General features: G+C 47.9%; 3 protein-coding genes across 7 annotated transcripts in view; 2 read left to right on the plus strand and 1 right to left on the minus strand.

The window, feature by feature from the left end:
- The first annotated feature begins 35 nt into the window (after positions 1 to 35).
- tec (tec protein tyrosine kinase) lies at positions 36 to 5,917 on the plus strand. 2 transcript variants are annotated; one of them, XM_019871128.1, is made up of 17 exons: positions 36 to 266; positions 1,690 to 1,893; positions 1,972 to 2,076; positions 2,745 to 2,826; positions 2,922 to 3,050; positions 3,151 to 3,203; positions 3,290 to 3,459; positions 3,563 to 3,628; positions 3,732 to 3,786; positions 3,950 to 4,032; positions 4,110 to 4,243; positions 4,344 to 4,418; positions 4,508 to 4,679; positions 4,768 to 5,049; positions 5,124 to 5,242; positions 5,354 to 5,511; positions 5,583 to 5,917. In XM_019871128.1, exons 1-17 carry the CDS (start codon positions 105 to 107, stop codon positions 5,664 to 5,666), a joined length of 2,133 nt encoding a protein of 710 aa, XP_019726687.1. In that variant the 5' UTR covers positions 36 to 104; the 3' UTR covers positions 5,667 to 5,917. The 2 variants fall into 2 exon arrangements, with proteins under 2 accessions (XP_019726687.1, XP_019726688.1); XM_019871129.1 differs by having other exon boundaries at positions 37 to 269; positions 1,684 to 1,893.
- Positions 5,918 to 6,891: 974 nt separating this feature from the next.
- Positions 6,892 to 8,063, minus strand: LOC109516519 (uncharacterized). The gene is made up of 4 exons (XM_019871144.1): positions 7,869 to 8,063; positions 7,289 to 7,782; positions 7,044 to 7,207; positions 6,892 to 6,977 (listed from the first exon to the last, which is right to left on the minus strand). Exons 1-3 carry the CDS (start codon positions 7,919 to 7,921, stop codon positions 7,068 to 7,070), a joined length of 687 nt encoding a protein of 228 aa, XP_019726703.1. The 5' UTR covers positions 7,922 to 8,063; the 3' UTR covers positions 6,892 to 6,977; positions 7,044 to 7,067.
- LOC109516517 (leukotriene B4 receptor 1-like) overlaps positions 7,652 to 10,814 on the plus strand; it is a 5,324-nt gene continuing 2,161 nt past the window's right edge. Inside the window, exons 1-4 of one of the 4 annotated variants that reach the window (XM_019871139.1) lie at positions 7,675 to 7,758; positions 7,789 to 7,833; positions 8,821 to 8,871; positions 9,850 to 10,405. In XM_019871139.1, the coding sequence (XP_019726698.1) occupies positions 7,790 to 7,833; positions 8,821 to 8,871; positions 9,850 to 10,405 (651 nt within the window). In that variant the 5' untranslated portion in view covers positions 7,675 to 7,758; position 7,789. The other 3 variants (XM_019871138.1, XM_019871141.1, XM_019871140.1) reach the window with 3 other exon arrangements.

A 10,814-nucleotide genomic window follows, 5' to 3' on the forward strand; every position in this document is an offset into this window, starting at 1 on the left:
ATTAATCATTGATTTGAGTTGAACATTTCCTCTCCCACTTTGTGTTCAGTGTTTGTGTCTTTGACAGGAAGTTGACTCGGGGCGCTGCAGGCTATGTCAAACGTATGCGAGGCATCAAAAGGAGAAGTGAAAGTTACAAATTACATGTGACATCACGTAACTTTTTTTTGGGAGGTCATCACATCAGGTCTAAAGCTGCATTTGGCTTGAGAAACAGCGTGGAAGAAGAAAATCCAGCCGTGATAGCCACACGTGGTGCCGAACGTGTAAGTCTTTTTTGCATTTGTGGACCTTTTCAAGAACAAAATGAGTCGATGCTGTGATTGAATCTATCAGCCTGATGCCATCTCTCATTTCCTCGGTCCTGCACTGAAGAAAGTGGGGCAAATGTTTCTCTTGTTTATGGTAAAGCAAATATTCCTCAGTGTGAAACATTCTTTCAAGGAAGTGTGCATGTTTCGTTGAACTGTACTGTACTTTCGTAGCTCTCAATGATTCGGTTGAAGAAATTAATTATGGCATATTGCCTTTAGTGTAATACCCCATGTGTTACAATTTCTACAATTTTTGTAGATTTTTGCGTATTGTCATCTTTAAATCAAAGACAAAGCATAAAAATTGTGTGATATGAAATATTCCAATTCATGTTTTATTTATATAGATTTATATTTATGTTTTGGTCATAGCACAATACCGCTTTTATTGTCCATAGAGGGCAAAAATACAAAGAAAAAAATAAGAACTATATGTGTATGTATAGCACTGATGCCACTGAACATGTCGAGTGGTTGAAAGTAAAATAAGTATTCAGGAATAATACTTTTACAATTTTTGTAAAAATGTATGTTGCGTTATATAAAATTATTTACATCGACTGCAGCATATGGGTTATCATGCCAAGAGCATCAGTAGTCTTTATTTATTTATTTTACTTTTCAAGAAACAGATTATTTACAATAAAAAAACAAAAATTACAGTCAAATTCTCATTGAGTAGCAGACATGTCAGCGGCTAACAGTGCTAATTAGCTTGTTAGCTCCTTGCTAACCGTGCTAGTTAATTATCAGGGTGTCCTGTGTTCTGAATAGTTTACTTGCTCTTATCATTAATAAGGAATTTATATTTTGTGGACTTTATTATTGACCCATCTGGCCAAGCTTTGGAGCACTACACTGCACGTATATTATGTCATTACAGTCACATAGTTGCATTATAGCCTGCTGGATCAAGGTCAGCCAGGGGAACTATTGTAATAAATAGACTCCATTGTTGGAAGCTGTTTGTTTTACAAAATCGATACAACGCATCTTGATGGGCCCAATATCGTGGATGACCTCAGTTATTTGCTGAAAATCTGGTCTCGCCGCTGTTTTGCGCTCAGGACAAACCGATAAAAGTACTACTTTGGCGTCCTCTGGTGGAATTTTGTCGTGTTAAATTTCATTCATTCATCTGTATTTGAAATGTCCTGTTTTGTTGGCGGTTCTTGAATACGCATTCAAAAGTAAAAATTTGTTTCGGCTTCTGTCTGCTACCTGACAGCCAGTGTAGACTAATTTCTGTTAATTTTCCTGTACTATTTACCTTTGTGTGTAAATGCCAAGATGTGAATGTAATGACCTCACAGTTTTTTCTTTGACCATAGTCTGTGCTGGTCTAATGATTGACAAGCTCACAGTTGTCCCGTAGCTCAGATCGAGTCAAGTGTCTCGTGTCAGCGTCCGGCCATGCGATGACATTCGAATTGGCGCCAAGATGAGTGATGAGCCGCTGTTGGAAGAGAAGCTGATCAAGCGATCGCAGCAGAAGAGGAGGATGTCTCCACTCAACTACAAGGAGAGGCTGTTTGTCCTGACTAAGAACAGCCTCAGCTACTACGACGGCAGGGCGGAGGTTAACGCTACTCTTTTGTCATCATTCGTGCACAGGAAGTAAAGCGCAACTAAGAAATTGTGTTCTTGTTGTCCACAGAAAAAGTTCCAGAGAGGCTCCATCGAGCTGAGTCGCATCCGATGCGTGGAGGTGGTCAAGGATGAGGGTGTGCTCAACCCCTGCCAGAACAAATATCCTTTCCAGGTTGGCCGTGTGAGCTCATTTACGAAAATGCAGCTCTTGATGAACGTTACCACAACCACACTGAAAAAAAGAGCCACTCCTCTCCAAAAAAAACCGAGCCCATTTATCGTCAAGCATGACTTACCGTGTATCCAAAAAGTCTTCACCGTGCTTCACTTTTTACACATTGCAAACTATTCCAGAAAGTGATTGAATAGGTTTTACAACACACCATGAAGTTAAGGTAATAAAACTATTTTTGTAATTTCTACAAATGTATTCAAAGGGAAGTCAAGTCAAAAATGTTCCCAACAATAAAATGTTTGATGCGCCCCCTAGTCTAAGCTCAGCATTCTGATTAATATTGCGTTTGTGGAATATGATTTTACCGGTAAGCGGCTATCTCGGCCGAGGCAACCGCTTTGCCACTTGCTGTCAACTGAAAATGACATCACCAAGTCTCAGCGCTTAGGTAACGACCAGTCACGGCTTACCTGTTTTCTGAGTTTGTTTATGTAACGTTCAGAAGCACCTCGTGTGCCGTCATTATCAATTCTGTCATTTGGTCTCCATCAACAAAGTGAGAAACGCATTGCAAACTTCTCTGACAAGTGCAATGCTTCCAAAATGAGTGAATGCAAGGGAGTAAACGTACCATGTGGTGCTAATGTTTGAAAACAATTTTACAGGTGGTGCACAACACTAACACGCTCTATGTGTTCACGCCAAGCCACAACAGCCGGAGTGCCTGGGTCCAGCGAATGAAAGAAGGTCAGTACTTTTTTTTTTTTTTTGCTTTTCTCAGCATTCAACCGTTGCGCCACTGTCAGCCAGAAACTTGTCGGCTGACGCCCGTCCGTTTGCAGAGATCCGAGACAACCGGGAGATCCTGACCAAGTTCCACCCGCAGTTCTGGTGGGAGGGCGAGTGGCTGTGCTGCCGTCAGGAGGAGAAGCAGGCCCCGGGCTGTGAGGAGTATAACCCGTTTGGAGATGGTGAGCGGCCGCCGTCCCATCATTCCAAAAGCTTGCTCAAACAATATACGAGACGATTCGCACTCTCACTCTTCTTCCCCTTTCCGTTCCTCTTTTGTAGCTTCCAGGAAACCGCTGCCCCCGATTCCCGCTGAGGACGGCACATATGGGAGGGTAACCGCCCATTCGCGCATTCCCGCGCACGCCCAAAAGCTCACATCCAGTCGTCCCCTTACCCACCACCCACCTCCCTCCCACAGCACCTGCAACCGCTCCTTCCCGAGGCTTGCGACTATGATGAGGAGACCGTGGTGGCGCTATATGACTTTGAGGGCAGCGAGCCGCACGACCTCAGTCTTGTCAAAGGAGGCGAATACGTCATCGTGGAGCGTTGCGATGTCAACTGGTACAAAGCGCGCAACCAGGACGGGTACGTTGGCAGGTCTTGGGATGCAGTCATGCGTGTCACATTTTACACTCTGTCACCAGATGAGACTTTTAGGACCATCATCATCATCTCTCTACCTACACAGGGAGGAAGGCTACATCCCGAGTAACTACGTCGCTGAGAAAGAATCCGGGAACCTGGCGCAGTTTGCGTGAGTCATTTTAATGACTTTTAGAGAGAAGGCTAAGCCGTTTAAAAGCATCCAGATGAACACGTGTGTGTTTTTGTGCGCGTGTCTCCGTCACGTGTGCAAGCTGGTACAGCAAGCATGTCAACAGGAACAAGGCTGAAGAGCTCCTGCGGAAAGAGGTGAGGACTTCTGGGTATCCCCTCTTGATACGTTTTCACAGGTTGTTCTGACAGCTATAGTTTAAGTGCATGCAAAATTATTGTTTTTTTGTGGTCAAATACGTTCCCAATGTGTTTAAAAATGCTTGCGTGTTCACCACACTGTGTTTGTCGCCCTCTACAGGACAAAGAGGGCACCTTCATTGTCAGAGAGTCCAGCACCAGGGGAACCTACACGGTGTCGCTCTACAGCAAGTCCATGGCAGGGTAAGCGCCTCGCGCTCGCGCCCCCCGTCGACTTGACGGACGACAAAGGATGTCACGATTGTCGCATTGGTTTGCAGGAATGGAGGCGGCGGTATTAAACATTACCGCATCAGGGAGACCAAAGGCTCGCCCAAACAGTTTTACCTGGCGGGGAAGCACGTGTTCCAATCCATCGCTGAACTCATCACGTACCATCAACACAACGCGGCAGGTGCACCACGGGAGATTCTATTGGTCAACAGTTACATTTTTCTCACGCACAGTAGATGACGTGCAGCGTAATAATAATAGAACAACTCTCATCACGTCAGGCCTGGTCACCAGATTGAGATATCCTGTCGGGAAACAGGACAGGTCCGCTCCATCCACAGCTGGCTTCAGCTACGGTGGGACTTTTTTTTTTTTTTGTGTGTGTGATAATTCTGCTTAGATGAAATTAGATTTACGATATTCATTGTGACATCTGGTCCCATAGAGAAGTGGGAGATCAACCCCAGCGACTTGACCTTCATGAAAGAGGTTGGCAGCGGTCAGGCCGGGGTGGTGCGGCTCGGCATGTGGAGGGCACAGCACAAAGTTGCCATCAAAGCCATCAAACAGGGCGCCATGTTTGAAGAGGACTTCATCGAGGAGGCCAAGGTCATGATGTACGTCAGAAAAGACGAGGAGGAACCCCAGAGGTCTTCGCGATGGCATTTTTGAACAGTTGTATTCTCGCTTTGCCGTCGCCACCAGGAAGTTGTCCCATCCCAAGCTCGTGCAGCTGTACGGCGTGTGCAGCCAGCAGCGGCCCATCTACATCGTCACCGAGTTCATGGAGCACGGCTGCCTGCTGGACTTCCTGCGGAGTCGGCGGGGCTGCATGGGCGCCGCCTCGCTACTGAGCGTCTGCCTGGACGTTTGCGAGGGCATGCAGTACTTGGAGAGTAGCAGCTTCATTCACAGAGATCTGGGGGCCAGGAACTGCCTGGTGAATGACGCCCTGGTTGTCAAGGTGTCTGACTTCGGCATGGCCAGGTGGGCATGCCGTCCTTTGTTGGCCATTGAGTGAATGAAGCAGTGTTGGCAGATCTCCCGCTTTTGTGCCGTAGGTACATTTTGGATGACCAGTACACCTCGTCGTTGGGGTCCAAGTTCCCCGTGAAGTGGTCGCCTCCAGAAGTCTTCAACTTCTGCAAATACAGCAGCAAGTCGGACATCTGGTCCTATGGTCAGACGCCGCGACCGACCATAAACCTCAGATGAATTTTCTTGCACGATTAGCGGACGCAGATGTGCTGTTTGCCCTTACCTTTGCATTTTCGTCACTTTGACCGTGCAGGGGTGCTGATGTGGGAGGCATTCACCGAAGGCCGCATGCCATTTGAGCACAGTGACAACCACGAGGTTGTTACCTTGGTAACAGAAGGTCACCGCCTCTACAGGCCCAAGCTTGCCACCGAGGCCATCTATGACATCATGCAGATGTGCTGGCAGGAGGTCAGCCCCACCCCACACGCATGATGTTGTTTCTTAGTACAACGGGATGACTCTTCCTTCGGTGTCCACAGAGACCTGAGGACCGTCCGTCCTTCTCCCAACTGTGCCTCATGATCTCTGATGTCCTGGAGGGCGATGGCACACTCGCCAACTGACAGGTGTCATTCTACACGCCTCACAAAGAAGACTGTTCCTTTAAAACACTTAGCAAACTAGATGACCGCTGTACTCCTTAGCCACATCTAGCCAGCAATCAACACGACGTTTTTGAAAACACCGGCAACTTGAGACACAAGTGACCTGACGTTTTTCTTGGTACTGTCATTTGGATGATTTTTTTTTTTTTTTTTGTCTTCATCCATCCATCCGTTTTCCGATCCGATTATCCTCACAAGGGTCGCGGGGATGCTGGAGCCTATCCCAGCCGTCTTCGGGCAGTAGGCAGGGGACACCCTGAACCGGTTGCCAGCCAATTGCAGGGCACACAGAGATGAACAACCATCCACGCTCACACTCACACCTAGGGACAATTTAGAGTGTTGCATTAACCCACCATGCATGTTTTTGGAATGTGGGAGGAAACTGGAGTACCCGGAGAAAACCCACGGAGAACATGCAAACTCCACACAGGGAGGAGGCCAGAGCTGGAATTGAACCCCGTACCTCTGTACTGTTAGGTCAACGTGCTAACCACTGGTTCACCGGGCCACCCCCTTTTTTTTTTTTTTTTTTTTGCTTGGACTTGTGAGCAGAGACTTAAGATACGAGTGCTGCACACGGGCCGTCAAGTCAACACACGCAGTAAGCAACAGATTAGCAGAAGAGAAAAAAAAGAAGCTTCAAGATGTTTATTCCTTCTCCCAGTTCATAAAACAAATTTAATCACGTGTTGTGTATTCAAAACATCCAAACAACATTGCCTTAAGAATGTCCCTGCTAGCTTAATGTTAACACATAATGGAAAAATTCCATTGATGGACTGACAGTTAGCATTAGTTATAGCAGTGTTATAACCCAGCAACCCTTGTAGACAGACAATATCACACTGACAGGCATATATTATATGGCCACTGCAAAGAACAACTAATATGACTGCAGGTTATTGAGCCACAGAGAGGGAGTGACCTATCTGTGTGACTGTATTATACTCACCCCAGGTGGCCAATGTGGGTACACCAGAAGGAGTTTCTTTTTTGGTGGCCAGGCGGGAACGGATTATTGGTACTTCCATTCATTTCAATGGGGAAATATGATTTGAGGCATCAATTCTTTGAGTAAGGAGCATGGTCATTGAGTAAATTACGCTTGTATCTTGAGGTATTACTGTACTTAATTCTCAAAATAGTGTCAGTATCTCATTTGAGCCATTAAAATACTTCCAAAAGAGGCAACGTTGTTTCTCATTTCATCCCAATTGATCCCCTCAAAATTTACTTTTGAACTTGACACATGCAAGAACAATTTCGTGTATTTTAAATTAACGGTAACAGTAATAGAAATGCATCGAGCATTCTGTAGCCACCTCTCAGTGCCAAGGCTCCATCTGGCCTGAAATGTCAAAGCAGCATCAGTGAGAGCAGGTAACCGGCGGCAACCGCTGCCGCCGCGGCGGCCGCCGCCGCGATCAGGAGGAGTCCCTTGAGAATGTGCGAATTGTTCCTCGGGGGACTCGCCGACGTCCCGTCGACAGCACTGGCTGCAAAGACAACACACAGCTTCGGTAACGATCCCCCCTCAACTGCCATTTATGTTTCATGAAGCCATTTTGGAGGCCTACCTCTCACGATGACTCGATACTTTCCAGATTTCACACCGGTGCTGGTTTTAACTTGACACCGGTACACTCCCGAGTCTTCCATTCGCAGCTTGGACAGTTGGAGGCTTATTTGTCCCCGTCTCAGAGCATCCCTGTCACACTGCACGCGGCCCACCAAATGAACCGCCACGCCGCCCAGTAGTTGAAAGAGGACGGTGACCTCGCCCTCCCTGAAGAGTTCGCAGTGAATCCGAAGCGAGGTGAGCGACACGTTGGCACGGCTGGTGAACTTCCAGCCCAGAGTGATGTTGTCATTTTCTCGGGCCCGGTAGGAGTCTTGAGTCACGTTTGCGTCAAATCCGCCCGCAGGAGTCAAAACGAGGGTCGCAAGATCACGCGATGGTTCAGATATGGAGATCGACTCACAGCTGGACGTCAGGCCAATGAGTAGGATGAGCCGGAAGATCGTCATCATCTTCCCGGGGCCGACCGCAAGCGCATCAGTTCCTGTAGCGCTGCCAGATGACCCAAAATCTTTGTGCTCATCGGTGTCAATCTCCAATGTGGTGAGTCAGCAGAATACGATAGAACCAGAACTCACCTCAAGTCGATTCTTTTTTTTTTCTTAGTCTTGAGGTGCCATTTCCGTCTCATGTCATCTTTTGACAAAGCATCCCAAGTCGCTTTGGTAAAGGACCCATTGTTGTCTCGAAACAGGCCGCACCGCTTTTGGACGTCAGCAGTAGTTTAGTTTGTATGCGTCGAGTGTTCTGTGACTGAAGATCAAGTGAAGTCTGAAAGCTCCAATAACACCTCGAAAATGGGTGTGTTCCCATCAAGCGTGTCACTCTCCTCCGCCCCCAGCCACTCTTTTCTTTTTTTTTGTGTACATTTCAAAACTTAAGCCTCTCTCAGGCCCGCAGCTATGTGCCCACACGTCATTGCCACATCGCCTCACGTATGTGTTTACATTGCATTTGCCATTGTAGTTTCGAGAAAGTCACGCGAGTATATTTTATCATGTCACCCCTCCCTGAATGTTTGAAGAATGCTATCTCGGCCGATTACAATTGGAGAGGCTTTACGAGGGCGTACGTACGACTTGTAAAGGATGGGGCAAATGTGGGTCGAGCGCCTCTCCTGCAGAACCGTCTGCCCGATGCGATCCGGAGGAGCAGCCACCGTCTCTCCATTCGTAAGAGTAAACTTCAGACTTGACTTTATGATCAAGCGTGTCGTCAGGGGATGACTCGCGCTTGTCTCCGCAGTAGTTTTGGTTGAGGTTACTTCCTGCGAGGGAATTTTGCCTCTGGCGCCAAGTGCTTGCTCATTTCTTGGATTTATGAAGAACGCGCTCCTTAAAGTTGCCTTGAGATAATCTTCTGTTGCAAGTTGACACGACATAAATAAAACCGACTTGATTTGGTTCGCCCCAGGGGACGCATAAGCCGCATGCGGAAATCTCCTGAGCCTCGGGGCGTCCCATTTTAAAAGAATGACATTGAAAGTACAAATATGAATGTTGTCTCACAATCCTCCCCGTCTGTGTTTAGTTGCTGCCGACTCTTCTTGTCCTTTGCTGCCGTACGAGACTCAACATCCAGGTAGATGTAGGCGGAGAGGTATCGAGAAAGCACCTCCCTCTCCTTCATATGCCGGCGTGCTGCAGCAGGCGCGACTCCTTGACGGGTCAGTGGGCGGGAGCAAAGGTTAAAAAGAGGCGCTACGTTGTTCATCTTCAGAATTCTTTTTCGGACGCCGTCTGTTTCTCTTTTGGGATTCAACAGGTGAGTCTCGGCCTTCTCGGTTTCCTCTTTGAGTGTTTACGTAGCCATTTTACGGCAGGCGTAAGAATGAGTGGCTCTCATTTGAGCAGGGTGTGTTGTGGCGGTAATTCCTACGCTGGTTATGAGTCACAGGAAACTGAAACGCACCCACACACAAGAAAAATATTATTGCGCAATGTCTTAGTTTTTGGTAGCGACGCGATGGAGGGTGACTGCACGAGTACAGGATAGGGGTGAAATATGAGGTGTTTTGTCGAAGGTCTCGGACTGGCCCATCCAAAAGAGATTTTTCAAATCAGAACATTTTCTTCGTCTGTGTGGGCCAGACAGTCAGCCGGGTTGTTGACAGAGATCTTGCGCCAATTTCCTCCTTCGACATCTTGTGGTCGCTTCACCATGGCAGCACGCCTGCTCTTAATCTCCTGAGCATCGGACACTTCCTTGCAGAGAAGAACGCCACCGTGCTGGAGCAAAAAACTTCCTGACTGCCCGGGATTTTTTTTTTTTCTCCTCTGTCCCAAGCTCAGGGGGGGGATTTAGAAAATTTGGATGACAAGTTGCTTGTGAACATTTCTTTGATTTGTTTAGCTGCGTGGCGCATTGAGGTCGGTTGGCGGTAAAGAGTAGAATGTTGCTCAACCTCAAGCGTGTCTGGTCTGGACTCTGGAATTAGGAGTCTCTGTTAAAACCCGTTAAGATCACCCCTCCCTCCGCACAAACACACTTGACAAAACCCGCGCGTGCTCAGCCATGTCGAGCTTATTTTTCTTGCTTTATTTCATTTTTTTTCTGCAGCTGCGCCCCGATGGCGCCAGCCAACAGCTCCACGCCGCACCTGGTGAAAAACGAGAGCATCGTGGACAGCACGGCCGCCACCACCATGGGCGCGCTCATCCTCGGTCTGGTTTTCCTCTTGGGCTTACCCGGTAATCTCTTTGTTATCTGGAGCATCGTGGCCCGGGCCCGTAAGCAGACCATCACCACTCTCTTCATCCTCAACCTCGCCGTCGCCGACGGTTCGCTGATGGCGCTGACGCCGTTCTTCATCGCCTACTTGGTGATGAAGAGGTGGGCGTTTGGGACGGTGATGTGTAAGGTGCTCTTCTACCTGTGCCTGGCCAACATGTACGCCTCCATTCACATCATCACCCTCATGAGCCTCTATCGACTACTGGCCGTGCTGCGACCCCATCGCGTCAGCTCCCTGGTGGGCCACAAGACTGTGACGTGGACGCTGGCACTCATGTGGGCCCTGGTGGCCTTTGCCTCTGTGCCCGCCATCGTCTTCCGGGACGTGAGGACGACTGCCGACCGCGCCATTTGCGACTCCTACCATGACGAAGACAGTCACGTGAGTTTTCTCGGCTTTTTATTTTCGTTTCAGCAAAAAAACAAAAGGAAATAAGAAAATAAGCTCGTCTATGTGGGAAGTTTATTTCATGCTGCTTCCACCGTTTAGGTGGATCAGAATTTTGCATACCTGTCAACCTCGGCTAATAGCTGCCCTTATAAATGATTACGATTCCCCTTACAAAGCAACAAAAACCCGTACAACGGTTTACCGCGCATGCGCGCATCATGCTTTATCAATCCGACCGTACGCAGCGATGAAAAAAAATATACGATTGAGGATTACTTTTGCTGGTTTGCCGTGACAATAGTAGCGATCGACGAGGGCATTGTCGTTGGCTACCAGCAGGTGAGACGATCTGGATTTGAGCCAAAATGGTCTTTGTGAGATCGGTTCACAATTGTTTTTT

The sequence above is a fragment of the Hippocampus comes genome, unplaced genomic scaffold, assembly GCF_001891065.2.
Source record: "Hippocampus comes isolate QL1 unplaced genomic scaffold, H_comes_QL1_v1.1 scaffold83, whole genome shotgun sequence".
Classification (NCBI taxonomy): Eukaryota; Metazoa; Chordata; class Actinopteri; order Syngnathiformes; family Syngnathidae; genus Hippocampus; species Hippocampus comes.